The sequence below is a fragment of the Rhynchophorus ferrugineus genome, unplaced genomic scaffold (genome assembly GCF_030347505.1).
Source record: "Rhynchophorus ferrugineus isolate W39M unplaced genomic scaffold, kcgeb_rfMv2 rfM2, whole genome shotgun sequence".
NCBI lineage: Eukaryota > Metazoa > Arthropoda > Insecta > Coleoptera > Curculionidae > Rhynchophorus > Rhynchophorus ferrugineus.
Genome location: NW_027472581.1, coordinates 38,796,621 through 38,817,827, shown reverse-complemented (window position 1 = coordinate 38,817,827; position 21,207 = coordinate 38,796,621). Strand labels below are relative to the sequence as shown.

Sequence of the window (21,207 nt, the reverse complement as noted above, 5' to 3'; positions counted from 1 at the left end):
AAAATAAAATATTAATCACCCATAAATCCACTAGATGATAATTATTAATTTACACAATCGCCATGGATAATGACATTAGATTAAATATTTGGTCGGAGAACTCTCAACTTTATCAGGATCACAAAAATTTTGAGTTATCAGTCAGTAGTAAAGCCTATAAGGAGTCACGGGGTTCAAATATATTATTGTGCCACTTTATAAAACCAATTAGTAAATTAGGTCAAAACAAGATTCTCAATTAATTGGCAATGCTTATACATAACCAATGAGAAACTGCATAATTACCACGAAATCAAATGAGTCCAGATTAAGATTTCACTACAAAAGGTGAAAAAAGGCAATATAGCTATTAGACAAAGACCAAGATATTAGAGGATTAAAGTAAACAAAACCATACAATCTTATATATAGTATAAGTACATAAATGATACCCGTCGCTCTAGCTTAAGTAGCATCATTTAATATTAGTTTGAGAACAGCGCACTGGTGTATTTGTGAATTGATATAGGAACAAAAAAAGAGAAGTAGTAATAAATTAATTTATAATTAATATTAAACTAACTATATCGAATAATATATGTTATGTTTTCAAGTATTATCAGAACATTATCGTATTTTTATATTAATATTTAATTAATGATTAATATTTAGGAAATATAACATCGATTGTGAATGCAACATGATTTTTTAAATAAGTTTTTCAATTGAGATGGAATAATTTATTTGGACAATGAAAATATTAGTTAAATTTTGTTATGATATGTTTGATACTGATCGAGGAAAGTCCAGATCAATTTGCAATTAAGTAATGTAAGCGACAGTTTGGTATAACTTGTCAGATAGGTATGTATATTAAAATTCAGGCACTCACGAGTTGACGGTGGAAACCACCAACTGATTGACTTGACATTGCCTCATTCAATTTACTTTTTACTTCGGCATGTCTAAAACTAAATTGATGTCAAATCCATATCATTAGACTGCTATTATATATGTTTTACGAATATATAATAATAATTCCTAGGTAATGAAGCTCTATTTGTTAAAAACAATATAAAAATTACTGATAATCATCAAATATTATCGGGGAATTGTGATGAATACGTTCCATGGATAAAAAAATTTCATCGAACAGTTAATAATTAATTCCCTTTCAAATATCCCTACTATTTATGAAAGGTACTTTCATTAACTAGGTCAGTATATGAGCCTGACAATCGATTGATTTCTAGTTTTAATATGTATTAATCTCAAAAAAATCTCTCCAATTACAGAAATAGGAGAAAGGAAATTTAAAAAATTATATTTTATAAGTAATGTTACCGTTATAAATCGATCCATATAACTTATTAACTATTACTGGGGATTACACAGTTCATTTTCATTTGAATCTTAACTGAATCCCATCTTCCTTCATAGTTAGTAGTAGTTGATTAAATTCTACTATAAAATCTGTATTGTCGATGTACTAATTTTACTACGCACATAAATATATCAGGCCTATACATTAATTTTGAAGTATTTACTACACATGGTTTTACTGTATATTCGCATTGAGTATATTTGTAACCAACTTTATGTTGCAATCTCACTGACAGACCTCACCTGTCAGTATGTATCATTTCGTGGAAGTAAAACAAAAACATGTGTTCAGTGCGTTGAAAATGTCCGAATTTGTAGGGAGTAAATATATAGAATATCCTCAGATAATCTATACAAGATCTACAAGAAATGGAGGAAAACATCTTAACTACTTATAAACAATACTTTCAAAGCATTTAATTTACATAATTTCTTATATAAGGTGGGGCAAAAGTCCAGCTACCATTGACGCAATTTCCGCAAAGCAGCAATAATGGAACAATTATTTTCAATAAATATTGTCACTATTTATGCTCGTTCTTGTGGCGTATATTTATTTAGAATAAAATTTGGCTGTCTACACAATACAATGGTTGAAACGAAACTGAACATCAATGAAACGTCACATAACCAAGATGGGGCAATAGTCCCGTTATCATTTTGATTACTTTTAAGGAATTAAATGTTTAACAACGCATTAAAATAGAAAATCAAATATTTTATTGTAACTATTTAATAATGGTTATATTTTCTTCAAATTCCAGGTGAAGTTTGTTGATCAACAAATGCCGACGTTCGTTAAGCAGAAAAGAAACTGCGAATTTTGGTTGAGGGGAACCAACAGAGGCATTCTGGAGAGCCCTATACACTCCCTTCCTGCCAACACCACATGCCTCTACCACCTTCAGGTTTGTATCGACCGAATCGATTTCGAGCCTAGCCTGAGGCTTAACTGAATTCGGGTCCGACTAAAAGGAAAGTTGAAGATAAATTCGAAACTTTCGGAAAATCGACAAAAATGTAATATAACCGCTGAATGAAATCTATTTGACCGAGTTGGAAAGTCGACCAGGAAATGTGGCAATTCTTACTGATGGGATATTTGCTAAAATGGCAAAGTTTTAAACTATGTTAATAATCGAAAGCCAGGACTGAGAGTTCTGAAGGTCGACTATGAATTTCTCCAATAATTGATATTCATGTGACAGCAATTTGATATTCTTACTCATATTAGACCCAACATGTCTCCATGTCAAAAGATTTGTTACTACTGTAATTAAAATGAGGGTTAAAAACTAAAACTCTACAGTAAATAAATAGTAAGATACATAAGTTAAACTATTGCTATAAAGGTTCATCAATAAATAGATATATTAATTAAAAAATAACATTTATTTTTAACACTATCAAAACTTTAAAAGGATTAGATGTTTACATGTATTTTGATCAGGTATATCTATTAGTGAAAATGGCATATGTTTAATGTAATGTAACGTGTATGCTACTAAAAATTAACCTAACTAATAGACATAATTTCGATTATTAAATAACAGTTTTCCCTTTGTTAATATCGAGTTTAATCACGGACCCAAAATTAAAATTAAATAAAATATTCGACATTCATTACTTCTGTTCTTTGATTTCAATAAATCTGCTTGCCAAGCCTATCAGATGCGTATAGAAATGTATGAAATGTTGCTCTGTCATATCCCAATTATCGGATTTGGTTTCAAAGCTTCCTCAAGTTATAACATTGATATCAATGAAAGAGAACAACCTGGAGGACCAAAATCGTTTGAGGACTATTAATCCTATGACTTATAAAGCTCATAAAGAGCTTTCAGACAACTTATAACAGTATGTGATCCGAAAGACACCAATTAACTGAAAACGCTATTTTGAACCTTGACAGCAAGTAGTATATATATACGAGCAATACGAGCTTCTAAAACCGAATGAAACGTTTACTGAAAATATCTGTCGAAGACACTTAAACAAATTCAACGATATATTATTGCAGAAAGGCCAATAATAGAAAGTAAAAGGTTTACTTGACAACTATCGGCCAACGGCCACAAAGATGTACGTGGTCATTAATCAATCTGCTTATAATTACAATTATAATAAGCTTTTAATTATTGTAGAATTATTTTTGTGTATCGTATGTACCTTCGTTTGCCAGTTTGGCTTTGAATATCTTTGAAATGGCACTGCTTCTACTCAAATTTCCATGGCAGCCCTCTATAGAATAGTTTCCCAGCTTTAGTGACTCCAACTTCCAATGGTTTACGGCGCAGGAACTGAACTACTGCAATCCTTATTTGGTGACTGTTCATCCTGAACTGCAGGCTTCTGTTCAAATTCCAAACTATGTTAATTTACTGCAACTTTAGTCCACCTTTGGTGGCCTTACACCTTGAACTGTGATCCATGTGCCGAGAATCTATGGACTAGGGGTATTTTTCAAATCTTGAATGTTTATTACTTGGAATAGTTCATGGCTAAGGCTAGTTCAGCACCTTCAATTCACCTTTTGTGACCTCAGAGCTTCATCTGCAATACTTTTGCCCGTATTTAACTACAGTAAGAAACCTTTCGAGTAACTGAGGAACGATTGCCAATCTAAGGTCAACCTGTGATATTGCCTTGATAATTAATTTGAGTTCGGTTAAATTAATAAATTCAAAAGAGAACAGCATTAAGATTTCCCCGGAATCATACGAGCTTCACCAATTACAATTTATGCAAGTTTAAAACCCTTGTAAACAAAACTATAAACTTGGTTGGCGCAGTGGTCAAAGCTATAGGAAATCACGATCCCAATGTTGCGATAGTCGCTGATTGGAATCCTACTGGGGCATGGTCATTAAAGTTTGTTTCTGATTGTTTACTTTGTGAAAATTATCCCAGTTACGCCATTAACCAGGCTGGGTAAGACCAAATATCTTCTGAGATGATTTCTAAGTTGGTTACTCGCTAGTCCATAAGCGTAATGCCAAGGGTTTCTTGTCTTCTCTCGTATTTATCTATACTATTTAATTTATATCGTATTTATCTGTACTCTTGTATAATCACTTTAGACTAAATGTTGCTATCATTCAATTTTATTTTTTATTTCTGGTCCGCACATAGACTTTCAACATCGTAAGGTATCATAACTCCAATACAATATTTATTTCAAGATTTGATTATTCAGGTTTTTTAGTGTTTATTGGGAATAAGTAGTGTTACTTACCCCTAAGGCATGTTCAATATTAGAAATTATTTTGCAGTTGAATTTTATATCGAGAAGCATACGTCTTATTGGTCTAGCTAAATATATTCAGTGAAAAATTGTCTTTTTATCTTTTTAAACAAAAAATTAATCAGACCATGAGAATAATGTTTTCAGGGAATGTTTACCATGTATTTTAAAAACTTTTTGAACGTTACAAGAAAAATTTACCAACAGGGTATGGATCCACTGGCTTCCACGTCGCCGGCCCCTTTTCGCCCCATTAACCCTCGGTTTCCTGACTGGAGGGCTGTTGGAATGATTTCGCCCCCACCCCGGTATAGAGTATGGTTATCTATAGTCAAATTTCACGCCGGTAATTCCTGGGATCCTCAGAAACCTGACAGGATGTGCCGAAGTTATTTGAACGTATGGGATGGTCAACTGTGGCAGCCTAGCAATTGTGAAGGTCTGTTTTGGTAAGTTGTTTTAACGGTATCAATCCATAGAGAGTGATATGAATTTAAATTAGGTTGGATGTGTTTTAGCATGAAATACGAATTGGCCAACGTCGGTATACATAACAGGTCTAGTTTACATTTACAATATATCGAGATATATCGAGGTAGTGTGCACCGATATACCTAATAAAAGGAAATATATTTTCTAGAAATATTATCTCTTAGATTCATACATACATACACATATTAATTAATGAGAAAAAAACGTTTCTTGTCATCATATTCATCCTTAATCGATAATAACTTCTATTTGACGGAAATTATTAGCCATTATTCTGTTACTGTAGGAAATTTCAGAATGTTTTTGAAGCTTAAGTAGCTCTGGTATCAGAGGTTGCCATACTTCGACACTATATATGACTATAATCTTTGCCCATTTTTGAACTAATTACACAAGTCTGCAAAAAAACTTAGAGCTGTTTAGGTTTTCTGACATAATATATTTATGTTTTTGGTTGTGCTGAATTCGAAAATTAAATCTTAAAATTCCTTTTTGTCATAGGATAATGGAAGTTTCTTAACATTACAAGATAACAGACTTGACAAATATTACCTTATTTACAAAAGTTAACGATATATATTTTATAATCTAATATACGGTTACTGGCACACACTAAAATCGCTTCTATCCCAGCAAAGCTCCTCTGTACAGTTTCGCTTGTGGCAAGAATGTGAAAGGTCTCTCGGAGATGCTTCATTTTCCTTGGTATCTTTCCCCGTCTTTTAAAGAAAGTTCTGGTGAAATCCTTCAACATCATCTCCAAAATTTTCCAGAAGCATAAGGTTGCTAAAACATCTCAAAGCTTGACATGTATTTAGCATTCATTAACCGACTTCAAAAAATGACAAGATTCTATATTCGGCTGTATATTCTGTATATATCTTTTTATAATGTATGTTCGCCGATTTCTCCGTCAATAATTATATAGTAGAATTTAAAATAGTTGTAGTACATAGATTAAATAAGTTTTTTGTTTATTTTATTTAGTTATTATAACGATTATTGTGTAAATATTTTATTTTAAAACTTTTTTATTGTGTTTAAAATCTAAATTTGATTATTTTTACTTTTTAGTGAGTACTTTATTTAATTTTTGAAGTCGGTTAAATTTTTTTGTTAAAAATATTATATTTAATGATTGGTTTTTATTTAGGATGTTTATGGTTGCCTAAAAATCCTTAAAAGCATCCACCCTTCCTTTTTAGGATCCGTTATGGTCAAAGTAAACTTACCCTGTTGATCGAGTAACATACATAAAATTTTACAGTCGCCGCATATCTGCCAAACATGGTCATATTTTTATATCCTAAAAATGAATTCCAAGTTCTTGTAGGTTGCATTGAGGTGTATAGAATGACCTACAGGAATAGTAGTATAAAAACCGCCATTGTGGAGTAGAACTACTTTAAGGCTTTTTTATGGATCTTAAAGTCATTCATCAAATCAGCTTCAATATAGGTGCAATAAACCAATTACTGACATTTTGAAATATTTTTCTAATTATTTTAATTTTCAGTATACCAAAATATATAGAAATAAGTTAAAGATGCTCGAATAGTTTTTTTGTTGCAGATCTGTGTTATTTAATGTTCCAAATTGACCGTCAAGTTATCAACTTGCCATACAAATCAGTACTAATAGTATTAAAATTGATGGGACCAATATTTAGGAGCAAAACGTCTAAAACTAGACCAATTTCATTAAATTAACAAATTAATTGAAAAGTCCACGATCTGACACATAGATAGGGCTGCCAGAATGAAATAAATATATTTTTTAGTTACCCCTAATCCCCAAAAGATTCGTGTGTAAACTTATTTGAAGGGAAAACATACAGTTGAAGCAAAACCTTGCCTTGATGCCGAGTTTCCGGACACTGCCCCAAGAAAATCAACCATTGGTATGCTACGTTTAGCCGTGGTGAAATGAGCACCGAACTGTGAACGCAGTGGACGCCCAAAATAGGTCCGACGAAAACATTAATAAATCCACAAAATGATTTTGAATGACCGTAAATTGAAACTGTATAAAACAGCAAACACTCTAAAGATATCAGTTGAACGTGTATATCATATTATTCACGGTTATATAATTTGGGTATGAGAAAGCTCTGTGCAAAGTGGATTCCACGCGAAGTCACTTTTGACCAAAAACAACGACGAGTTGATGATTCGGAGCAGTGTTTGAAGATGATCAAGCGTAATGAACCCCAGTTTTTGCATCGATATGTGATAATGGATGAAACATGGCTCTATCGTTTCACTCCGAAGTCCAATCGACAGTTATCCGAGTGGATTGCACACGATGAACCTACTGCAAAGCGTGAAAAAACGCGAGTCGGCCGGCAAGGTTATGGCGTCTGTATTTTGGGACGCGCATGAAATAATTTTCATTGACTACCTTGAAAAAGGAAAGACCATCAACAGCGACTATTACTTAGCGTTATTGGACTGTTTGAAGAACGAAATCGCCAAAAAATGGTCGCATTTGAAGAGAAAAAAGTGTTGCTTTACCAAGATAATTCGCCGTGTCAAAAATCCATGAATTGGGCTTCGAATTGCTTCCTCATCCAACGTATTCTCCAGATTTGGCCCCCAGCGACTATTTCCAGTTCTCAGATATCAAAAGAATGCTTGCTGGGAAGAAATTTTCGCGGAATGAAGAGGTGATCGACGAAACTGATGCCTATTTTGAAGCAAAGGACAAATCGTACTACAGAATTGGTATCGAAAAATTGGAGGGTCGCTATAATTTGTGTATAACCATTGAAGGGAATTTCAACACAATTCAAACATAATAAGAAAACTAATTTTGCCAAAGACATATGTTTTACTATGGTAGGCTGTGGACTATTCTATTGATCTTTTACGTTCTTTCAAAAAAAAAAACCTAAAAAACGCTCATAACCAGTCGAGATAATATTCACTTTTTGAAGAGTGGAAGGAATAAGTTCGTTTCATGAATGGCATCTAAAGACGAGAAATTTTTCTGACGTCGTATTCTCATGGACGGCATGCACCTTTCAAAAAATATTATACAAAGGCATAATATTTTTAAATTCTTAAAATTATTCTAAAAGAAGACCCAGAAAATTAGTTCCAATATTTGAAATATAGCTAATAAATAAAATAATTCCTTAAGCAACGTTGTTGCCCTTTTTTACAGAAAATAATCAAGGAAAAACTTAAACTATAGAAATGTATTTACTGAACTTCATGGACTGTCTACTACCATGGAATAAAAGTTTCTTAATTTAATACGAAAATTAGCAACCCTCAATACCCTCGAACATGCTACTTAACCTATTAACATTGTCTGTTTCTTTTTCACTTAACCTACCGTATTATTGTATTGTTGTATAATTATTATTGTACCAAAGGCGGAACGAAACACATACAACAATTTATTTAATGGTTTTAATTTATATATATATATATATATATATATATATATATATATATATATATTTATAACAACTGAAAAATATTCAGTTATTTTGTTTTTTACAACTGCAATTTTATTTACAAATTATGAATATGGTTTAGCAAACTAGTTATTTATTATAATAATTTCCAGTATAAAAATTACCGAAATCAATTCTGGTAAGTGTAGAAAGTGAACAGGTACTTCAAGCTGTAGTTCATGTATAGGACTGTTTATAGCATATAGAATAATGTAATCATTCTTGAAATAGCAAATCCAGTTTTCATATACTAAACCAATGTTATTGTATTAACCGATTCCATTATTATGAATATAACTACCTGTTTTGCAACTTATATACTCATTTGTATGTTGTGGTCAATTATTGCTTAAATCACTTTCCAGTGGTATTGAGATCAGCATAAACTGTATCTAAATATTTATTAATATTTTGATATGCGAGTAAAATACATAAAGTAGGGTCGAGATTTATCAACTCATATTACTGAACAATCATATGTAGCTAACATAATTCGCCTTTAAAATATGTTTTTAACTTCTAGCGGTCCGAAAGAAAAGTATAATCCAAAAGGATCAGGATCACATTCCGTCGCCAAAGCAGTATCATCATCAACTAAAGGTGGAAAGAACGTTACACTGTTAGCTAGGTTTTGCCGAGAACATGTACCAAGGAGCTGTGAACATTCACTTTTAGCCAACAGCACGAGAAGCACCAGACCATGCAGTTTTACTGAAAGTTATCTAACATCCGGTGACACTCTCACGTTGGAACTAAAACTGGCAGATTCCACTGCTCTCAAGTAAGCTTAAATTACATTATTTAGGTCTATAAAATGTTGGTTATTGTTTGATAATAATAAATGTAAAATATAATAATAAATGGCAAATAATATTTGGGTAATGGTTGGAAGCTATATATATGAGTAGTTCTTATAAAAAAAGTACTAACTTTCTTAAAGTATAACTTTTTTAAAGTATAAGTAGAAAGAGAACTAAATGTATAAAGCTTCGGTAAATTCATATATATGTGAACTATAAGGTGTGCAAATAAGTTATGAGGTATTTACAAAAGATGAAATAAGTAGTATTAAATTGTACGGAACTATATTGTAAATATTAGATTCTTTCATGTATTCTGATCTTTTTTTTTCACTTTAAAAGGAAAGGAAATAATTGGTACAGTATATATTAATAAAAATATTTTCTATCATTTTCTACAATTTTTCCCGTCTCCATCTGGTAATATGGCGATATCATGTCGAAAGAAAGATAACCCAATCTTCGATACATTTTGAAAATTCTGCGTCGATCTGAATAAGCAGTAATCATAACACGCTATGGCTGGTGAGTAGACCAGGTACGGCTTCCTATTCTATGACTTAAGATGCAAATCTTCTACTCGCTATTGGTAGTCTTTTTACAAGAATACATCGCTCAATTTGTCTATTTGACGTCGGTAAATAAATGCTATAATCATTTTATTCAGTTTCATTTAGTAGCTCATAATGCAGTAGTAGTTTCGTTATCAAAGTGGATGGCTCTCGTAGGCCGACCCATGATCTCCCTTTAAAATTATCGTAGTAAATTCTTTTAACTATCTTCATCGCCAGTCACAACACGTGAAAGAAAACTGATCAAAGCGGTTCGAAGTCATATTTTCAGTAAATTCGTGTAGAACCATCATTTCATACTTTTGGATCTTCTCTATTTCATAGAATCGTCTCAAAACAGTTAATAATAAACTGTTAAGCATCTGAAAGTACTTGAGAGTTTAAAGTGAGTATAATTAATGCAATTCACTCTCTTTGAACTTTGTTATTCCTCCAGGCCGTTATCTGCAATTGACATCAAAATATCTACTTTAATCGCTAAAATTAAAACCGATAATTAGAATATGATGAAGCAGCATCACTATGAGTTTCTAATAGCGTTTGATGAGCCTCAGTAGCAGATTCATTAAAATATTTTTTTCATTCGATTATTAAAGCCTGCATACACAAAATAACTCAATAATACTGTATTAAATGTACTAAATGTAAATAAATGTAAGAGCATCGAATTTTATCAGTTTATCTAGCACTGGGAAATATTATCAATAATAATACAAATATTTAGTGCGACTATTGATGCTCTAAAACATTATTGTCATATTGAGAACATCAAATGCTTCAATGGAAGTTCTGATCCTCATATGACTCCTCTTAATTACAAAAATGCATTCGGCCAATGTAATATTTTATATATTTTTCATAATACCCAAAAGAAGGAGTTTTCAAGCCTAGAATTCGACGGTAACTCTTTACTGGAATAGGTTAGCCATACCACTTCTAACCATAACTATTTTAACACGGAAACCGCATTATTTCAAAAAAATTAGAGTAGATTACGTAGATTTCAAATAAAATTCATTATATAATTTCGCTGAATAATACTTCAAAATTACAAAGAAAACCCTCAAACCTTATTTATACTCTCTATACAATACATATTTCCGAAGATAAATTACTGCCAGAAAACTGTTAGTATTGATATCATGAATGTAGAAATAATAAGTTTATAAGTCAAAATCAATATCAGCTATGATATACAGTATTTTACTAATATCTAATAGCCATTTCCAAAGCATATAGCACTAATGATATCAGGTTACTTCTTTGTCATACGGCTATCGAAAGCTTAACTCATAGTTAATAAGTTAATTAATTGATTTTGGTCAAATTAGAAATTTCGATACGGTTAAAACTTCTAATATAAAAACTAATAGAAGAATTGATCTGAAAAATGTTAACTTCCGTTCCCATATTAAATACTTTTACAGAAATAAAACAATAGCAATTTTATTTAAACATTACCAATAATATAACAGGTAATAAGATGCAAATATCTAATGGCTTGATATGCCCGATTTATTTCTAATAAAAACCTATTTTGTGTGATTCCATAATAAAAAGAGGCACTAAAAATGAAGATATGCTAAAACACATAAATAAATTATGAACATTATGAAAACCACATGAATAAACAAAATAACTTCCTATTCCCAAAGATACTTGTTTTGTACTGTTATTAAGTTATCTTAATTTTTGAAGTAGAATGTTGTTAATAATTATTTCAACAATTAAAATAGTATTAAGATATATTTTAGGCGCCTAGTGGTTCCATATATAGCTTTCAATTATTTCATTCTCTATATAATAAACACTATAAATAAATTTTCTCTATATATGCATTACAGCGACTGCATAAATAACCAAAAATAAGAGAACGAGAAGTTCATAGTATGCTTTTCTGCACACTATGAACTAGGGCTTCTTCCGACCACCAAGAAAAATATCGATATATCGTTTTCGATATTAAAAAAAATCGATATATTGTTCTATTGGAGATAAAAATATCGATATTTTTGCGCAATATATATTGATATTTTTAATAAACCCTTATAAAAAGAAGTTTGTTAAAAATAACTAAATGGCTTTTTCTAATGTTTAAGGAATATATCTGATATTTTTTTCAAAACATCGAAAAATATCGGCTTACATAAATATCGATAAATCAATAAAATAGATTTTTTTTAATATCGATATATAGATATATTTATCGACATATATCGATATTTTTTCGGAATCCCTACTATGAACTATAATTTTGTTAATAATCGAGAGACCAATTGAAAGAGCATTACAAATATGATTGAAAGTTTTCCCGTGTCCAATAAAAACAAATCACCACAATCTTACATTATCATGGTAGTAAACCATACGTGACTAGGTTGAACGATACACGAAAACAACGATTCCATAAATTACACTCGGCTTATAATTCAGCCGAAACTCCATTCTCTTTATTTATAATTGCCTTAATTATGACGTATACACGTATACTCCCCACTTAACCAGAACTTTATTATGTTTAGGCCTGTCAGCTTTAAGGCTCTATACGAGTTCGTAGATCTTCATCAAGACGGGGAACCGTACGGCGAGGGGCCCTGTTCCAGAAAGTTTGGAGCACTGAATTCTGAGCTCCAACAGAAATTTCGTTCTCCGGGCGACATATTTTTATACGGCCGAGGGGGTTCGAAAAATATAAGGTGATTGTAACGCTTATTGGTAAAATTACAAATTCTGGCACGTTGTTTCTTTTTGCAGCTGTATTTATCGATTCGAAGCGCAGAAGGGGGAGAAGGTAAAGCTTACGTTAACTGAAGTCCGTATTAAAAATCGTAAATGTAGCACTAAAGTTAGCAGCGATATGGACAGAATGGAATGTGTAGGAAACGTTTCAGCTACTTTAAGATTATTTGAAGTGCCTTGGAATGATGTACCTCCAATACCCAGGTAAATTAAATTATTTATTTTAAGAAGTTGTTTATAAATTATAACTAAAACATAACGAGCAGAAGTAATAAGTATCCTACCAATTGTCCAGTGATCTTAGGCATTAATGAAATATTATTAGACCAGTTACCTCTTATATTTCGGGATTATGATGAACAATTTCAACTACTATAGTCATGTAGCAATAGACACCTTAAAGATTGCCTTATTTTTTATATTGAGTATGCTGAACCCGGAAATGACTTCGTTTTTGTCATAGGACAACATGTTTCTTGACAATTTGTTGATAATACTTTTCCGGCCAACCATAGTGAAACATATTTTTTGGCAAAATTAGTTTTTTTATTCAACATAATCCCCTTCAAGGATGATACTGTAATTATAGCGACCCTCCAACTTTTCGATGCCATTTTTATTGTACTTTGCTTTAAAGTAGGCCTCAGCTTCGGCTAACCCTACTTTTCTAGCTAAATTTTTCTCATTAAGCAATCTTTTGAGACCTGAGAACAGGAAATAGTCGCTGGGGGCCAGATCTGTAAAATACAGTGCATGAGGAAGCAATTCGAATTCCATTTCATGGATTTTTGCCATCATTTTCACTGGCTTGTGACACAGTGCATTGTCTTGGTGAAGCAGCATTTTCTTTTCCTTCAAATGCGGCCGTTTTTTGGCAATTTCGTCCAACCAAGGGTCCAATAACTCTATATTACGACTGTTGGCGTTTTACCATGCTTTGGAGCGGGTTCATCGTGTGTAGTCTACTCGGATGATTGTCGATTGGACTTCGGAGTGAAATGATGGAGCCATGTTTCATCCATTATCACATATCGACGCAAAAACTCGTTACGCTTGATCATCTTCAAACACTGCTCCAAATCATCAACTCGTCGTTGCTTTTGGTAAAAAGTGAGCTCGCTTTGCACCCACTTTGCACAGAGCTTTGTCATACCCAAATATTCATGAATGATATGATGTACGCGTTCAATTGATATATTTAGAGTGTCCGCTATTGCATTCAGTTTCAGTTTACGGTCATCATCAATCATTTTGTGGATTGTTTTAATATTTTCATCGGTAACAACATCTTTTGGGCGTCCACTACGTTCACCGTCTTCGGTGCTCATTTTACCACGTCTAAACTTAGCATACCAATCGTTGATGGTTGATTTTCCTGGAGCAGGGTCCAGAAGCTCGGAAACAAGCCTAGTTTTTGCTTCAAGTGTATTTTTACCTTCAAAAAGCAATATTTTATCAACATGCGAAATTCCTTTTTATCCTTTTTTTCACAATAACAAAACTTGCTTCACTCAAAATGCCATAATTCACATACTAATGATCCGACAACTGTCAAATGTATACACGCATCTTTTGAGGGTTAGGGCTAACTAGAAAACATATGGATTTAATTCTAGTAGCGCCATCTATGTATCATGGCGGGGCCTTTTCAATTGACCTTTTACGTTTACTAACGCACAATAAAACATTTTATTTTTAAAAATGTGTTTTCGCTTGTAAAAAAAATGTGGAAGATTTCTCTGAAGCGCCTATCAATAGTGTGATATCATTGAGACGCTCTATTTTCCATGGTATTTTTTCTGTAGCCCTAGTGTTTTAGTGAAATCGTTCGCCTTGTTCTTTACTCTTCTCAAATTTTCCGGAGATTGTCGAAGTGGGAATAAATGATTGAATGGTCTTTCTAAAATGATTACCTAAAAATGTCTCTATGACCTCCTCAGAAGCATTCTTTTCTTTTTGAGTATCTGCCATGGTCGCAATGAATTGTGAGTTAGTCATCAGCTGTCTAATATGTGGTCCAATGAAAATACGTTCTGAGAAACCGGGAACTTTAAAACGATATAATTGAAGCAAATATCTTCATATTTGGGAAGGGATTTTACAGAATGCTTCATCAATTCTATGTTTATGTGCAGCGGTGGTAAAATAACTTTATGTGGAGGTACCAATGTTTCTTGGAGGACGTTATTTTAATTATATTTAGCTGCCTTGGCCTCCAACTATTTTTGGTCGAGTTGTTTGCTCTATTTCTGCTATCCCATAAATACAAAACACAAAAGTAAACCCAGCCTGTTGCAAAAAAATTTGATAAAACCACTTTAGCATCTCCAAGCAACATTCACAAAATTTACTCTTCGTTTTTTAGTTTGCGAATGACCTAATACTTTATTCTATGCATATTGGTTCCGAATATGAATAATTACTCTCAATGTTAGCAAAGAGTAACCAGAATAAATATTTGAGAAGTAAGTTCTAATTACATAGGGAAGCGTGATTTAAAAAAAATCGTTATTCTTAGGCCGAATATTCATTATATTGGGTATATTCAAATATTAGATCGATAGTACAAATGTATCAAAAAATTAATTTTCGACATTTTCTAATATCGGTATATCTGTATAAATTTACTTACTATTACTTATTACTATCGCAACAGACCATCCTCTTCAAATACACTGATAATTCATGGAACTGATATAAATTTAAAAAAATAAATTACACTTGAAGAATATTTCGCATCACTTAATTTAATATAATTATCAAATTTTGGAATACATATACCTTCGCTTAATTCAATAAATCTTAATAATATAACTCTTGGAGTTAATTCATCTTACAGAAGTAATACCACACTTTCTTTCCTCCAGTAATATATTCCCCACAAAACTTTTGTTATTGAGTGCTTATTTTAATATATCTCATAGAGTTTAACTTCACCATTTTAATAAAGGAAATTATGCCACTGAAAGATAAAATAAAAATATGGTAACGATTTATTCGATAAAGCCACTCAGACTCGATGAAGACGTTGTTAAATCATTGATCTATCAATGTATGTTACGAATTAAAATTCTTAGAAATAATACACAAAAGAAAATAAATTTCGCTTCCTTACAAATTGAAACTTAAGGACATTCATAGGAGATTTTTACATTATATTCTAACAGTGTCAATTTGATCTTTTACCGTAATCCCACCCGTATGAAGCCATGGATTAAACCCGATTAGTTACTAAGAGAAAATACATTAATTAAACAACACGATGATATTTTGGTTTTAAAATCGGTAAAAAAAAAATATTTGAAAAGGCTTTAATTGCGAAATTATCCAGATGGCGTATCCCGGCTGGTCGATTATTATTAAGACTACAAAACCCATTTTTGATTTATTCAATATGTTTTATTAAGTCGAAATATCAAAAGCCAACTGCCGAACTATACTATATAAAAATCTCTGTAACAGACAAAAACAATCCTCCAAAAAATATCATACTCGTATTATAGAAGCATATTACTAAAAGAAAAATAAAATACTGAATCAGCTATATTATTTTCCAAGACTGTATTTATTTACAAAAAAAAGAGGTAAATGATATAGACTTACGAAAGAAATAATTTTTTCCACCATAAAAAGTTTAACAAACAATTATAAAGAATATATCGTACAGTATTGCCATCTGACTTTTTTATTAAATCAATTCTAAATTATAGCGTCAAGGTATTCTGCAATGAACTGAAAATGCCTCAAGGGGCCGAATATTTTATTAAAATTTAATCAATGAACCAATAAAATTAACATAATTCTTAAAATGAATTTTTTATTTGACAAGAAGGAAATTTCGGCTTACCTGAGCGTTTTCTTATTCATTGTTTCATTATGTCAAATGTAATTTTGAAATTGTACAGATATTTTATTAAATAAAACAAGTTTAATGGCTTTTATTAAATTTTAATGAAATGTTTATTTATTGTAATTAATTTTATACAATATAGTTACATCATTGTAATAAATGGATGGAGCTACGAGTATGTTTAAAGATTGAAAAATAATATGTTCCTTAGAAAGGATTAAATATTATAATAGTTAAGATGACACACTTACGCCTCTTACAATCGGGCTGAGAAATTCCAAAAAATGTTTGCAAACATTTCTCCAGAAATCAATTCATTTTCTTGTTGATTACTTTATTTCAAATGCTGCAATATTACTCAACTATTGGAATATATAGTCTATTCAAAATAGCAGTGAACTCGAGTCATTTCAATTTAAGACGTAAAAGACTGCTACAACCTAATGAAACCATCGATGGGGGTCGCTGTCGACTACAATTGGTGCGTTTGAGTTGATCACTACGCGACAAACGGCCGGAATATAAGGAAAGAGAACTTCAGCATGTTTAACATAACAATGTTCGACCACATGTTACAAAAATGGTGATAACATGCTTGATAACAGTAAAATGGAAAGTGCTACCCCACCCGCCATATTTTCCAGATCTTCCTCCTTCTGATTACTACTTTTTCCGACCTATCAGTCGTGAACTCTCTAAATAGCGCTTCACTTCTTCTGAAGATACCAAAAATTGCCTCAAAAGATACATCCATATTTCTAGGCGGAATCTGTTAATAACCTGAAAGATGGGAAAAGGTAGCGACTATCGATAAACAATACTTGGAGTAAACTACGTTGTACCGATTTTTTATAATAAAGCTTGAAATTAAAAAAAAAATACTTTAAAACTAAATTATAGGCCTGATATATATATAATATATTAGCGAATAGACGTCCTCTTCGAAGATTGGCATTTCGTTTAGATGGAATAATTTATTTCGACAATAACACATATACTCTGATATAATCACAATTACAAATACTCAGTGACATCCAATTAAGTAAGTAAGTTATACAAATATTACGAATTCCGCATTTATTAAGACAATATACAAAATATTGTGTCAATGGTTAACATTTACATATACATGAATCGGAATATACTAAATTTCATTCGATTACGTGATTGAACAAAGTATAAAATGAAGAACAATTGATATAAAAAATTATTTATTCATTATTTTAATATAACATCAACTCATAAATCGTCATCATCTATAGAATCAATCATCGAAACTTCATTTTTCGATAATTCGTTATTATCAATACTCTCAATACCTTACTATTCAATTCCGCATTTTAATTTTTTAAATGCCTTTAATTTTTTTATTGGCTCAATTCGATTTTTTTAAATTTTGCTGTTATATGCTTTCATGTTCGAATATTCTTAAGAAAATAAAAAAAACCTATTGCAGCACCTTCTTGCGGGTCCAATTGTAAATCTAAATCATCCCGAGACCCACTCAATCAAGCACTCATCACTTCCAAAGTATTAGAAGAAGCTCAATGGCACACATATATGCTTCCTTTCTCAAAAATGACAATTAAGTAATTTATTGCAGTACTATTTAAAGTACAATATTACTTGCCTCTTCTTCCGAATGGAAAACAAATAGCACCGACTATTGGCCGACTCTTGCAACGCATGGAACGTACAATTCAAGATTTATTTCACACATTTCTGAAACTGGACGCACTTAGATTGAAAAGGAAAGTGGCGAGTCTCGTTCGCTTAGTTTCGGTTGATTCAGATTGCGTAGCATGATTATCACCGAGTCAAACTTGATCTGTATACTGTATGGAGGTATTCCTAACAAATCCAATGATTTTAGAAATTCATTTGGATAATTCTCGGCTTCATTTGTATTGATTAAAATATCTATCAACTTAAATAATTGAATGTGACTCTGAATTTTTATGTTAAGGTGATTTATTCGCTCAAAGAACCATGTTTCTTATAATATGTTTCAAACAACAAAATTTATAAAATATATAAAATGAAAACAAAATGATAGCGGAATATTTCCGCTGGCACAACATAATCCTGCGATTCTAATCGAAACCTGCAATACTGCAATATTAACAATTCTCATTGTCCCAGGGTCGACCGATTTATCGACGGTGTAATTGACTGTGGGATCTAATCGATTGATTAATTCATTTGTGTGGGTTCTTCCGGAGCCAGCGGGAAGATCGCCCTTGTGAAGTTCGCAATCTGTTTAACTCCTTCTTCAGTCTCATTGACTCGAGAATTATAGATTCAGCTTGAATTACGCGTACGCCGACCGATATTTTAACGCCTAGCTGGTGGCACTTCGTTAACAATAAAATAAACGAAGATCGAAGGCAATTTAGTGTTAGATCGCCATCGACAAACGCCAATCTGTCAATTCTGTAAATATTTTAAGGATCGATTATTCACACTATTTCTTTCTCACTAACTCATTCATTTGTTTCCGTTTTTATTTTGTTCGCTCTGTTTCGACTGTATACCCCGGCCTTCACAGTTTTGGAAACTGAATATATTTCCCTAAAAATTTTTGAATTTATTCAGATATGCTGCGGTTTTTTTTCTGCTGTTTGCTAGTGCAACGTAGATGTGTTTTCTCCACTGCATTTTAAACATAGTGGATGAAATTGTACGAAATGATTTGCAGCGATCTTGAGTCATGTCAAATTTTACATCATGGAATAACGGCCTACAAAATACCCAAAATATATTATACCAGACGTTGAACACGTGCGAGGTGCTGGCCGTAACGTCCACTAAACGATAACGAAGATTTGTCAACCGCGAGACATTTATCTGGGCTATTACTGATGGGTACTTTGGATCATTCAGTCACTGACCATCGTTCAGTTCAAACGTGCCACCACCGACCGGCCACCGTGGCCATTTCGTGACCACCGATTAACCGTCTTAGGCGCTACCTAAACTGCGCCGCTGCCGTTTATATATCCGTATTTTATCACATTCTATATTATATCAATAAATAACGGTCACATCATGTAAACACCATCGTTTTATTTTCGTTGTACCTCCGTTCACCGAATTTTTAAAAACATATAGCGTACGATATACTGTTACTGTAGGAATGTTCGTTGGGTCGGTCGGTCGGAATGAATGGCTCTCGACGCGATTGCTTGTCCGAGCACTCACTACTATTTTTGGAAGGAATTTGCACGAGAACTAAAAACACTGGTTGAATCAAACTTGTTTATTTTAACTTATGATTTATACATGTGGTCGACGGGAGAATTGACAGAATATTAGGTTAGATAGAGGAAGTACGGTAGCGCTGGAACCGCATGGTACCAAACCACCGGCATTGCCAGCCTTTTAACTTGTTGGTGAATGCGTGGTGGCTTAAAGGGTCGTGGCGGTTGCCACATTAAAAACTCCTTGGTTGATCTCATATTCGCTGATGATAGCCTTATAATTCCTGATAGAGGTGTAGATACTTTTAGCCTCTCTACTCTCTACTATACCTATCAAAAAATAAACACATTTGCATAAAATATAAAAAACCTGGTAAGTGTTAAAGGCTTAGTATAGAGAAATTATCTTCAGTGCTTACTCATCATACATACTTCATCAATATTCAACATATATAGTCACAAAATAAATTCCTGAATATACCCATAAATACTTGATAACCAACAAAAATGTCAATCCTTTATAACTATTGAACAATTAAAAACTATTGATGACAGTAACACTTTGTATGAGGAAACAAAATTATTATTTTTACTATTTTTCTCGCGATTATTTTCCCACCATATAAATATTTCGAGAACTTCCACTTATATATAACAACCAAAATTAACCAATTTAGTCCAGCCGTTTTCGAATATTAACCTTTCCATGACCGAGCGGGGTATTTTAAGTTCCCCAGATACGGTTTCTTTTTAATAACTTTCCAAATGTCTTTTTAATGATTTTACTCTTCCCTAAAGTCGTAGGAAAAATATTACTAAGCCTATTTTTAAACAATTTATTGATTTCAATTGGAATTTGCGACGGAAAACTGAATTTAATTACGTGGGGTGCCTTCGTTTCCCCGCACAGCCAGCAGCCTATAGAAATACTACGCGAACAATGGATCCCTCATCATGAGACATAGAGAATATTCATGTGTTCGTTCAACTAGAAGATGGCCATTAAGGATTTTTATGGAAATTATTTATATAGCTGTACTCAATGCCTATATCATAATTATTGAAATTTTTCCCAATTGTAAATGTAATGACCGAAGTAGACGACGAATTTTTTTACAAAACTTGCACTCCCTAATGTTCTAACAAAATAGCATTAATTTTCACAAAACTGTAACAACTGCATTATATTTATTTCTTGCGAACACCAATGTCACTATTCAAAAAAAATCCTGCTAGAGAGATTCAACACTATGCAAACCCAAGATGCAGCTTTTGTGCCAGATACGGGACAGAAAGACTAAAATATCGTCAAATAATAGCTCAATTCAAAAGTCCCCGGCTTGACAAATAGATGGCGCTACTAGAATTAAATCCATATATTGTTTTAGTTAGCCCTAACCATCAAAACATGCGTGTATAAATTTAAGAGCTGTCGGATCATTAGTTTGTGAATTATAACATTTTGAGTGAAGCAACTTTTGTTAT

At 32.2% G+C, this 21,207-nt stretch overlaps 1 protein-coding gene across 1 annotated transcript in view; it reads left to right on the top strand.

The window, feature by feature from the left end:
- Positions 1-21,207, top strand: part of LOC143190834 (uncharacterized) — an 86,274-nt gene that overhangs the window by 19,246 nt on the left and 45,821 nt on the right. Inside the window, exons 5-9 of the mRNA XM_076395400.1 lie at positions 2,127-2,270; positions 4,814-5,055; positions 9,085-9,342; positions 12,456-12,629; positions 12,688-12,876. Coding sequence (XP_076251515.1) covers positions 2,127-2,270; positions 4,814-5,055; positions 9,085-9,342; positions 12,456-12,629; positions 12,688-12,876 — 1,007 coding nt within the window. The remainder of the gene's footprint in view (positions 1-2,126; positions 2,271-4,813; positions 5,056-9,084; positions 9,343-12,455; positions 12,630-12,687; positions 12,877-21,207) is intronic.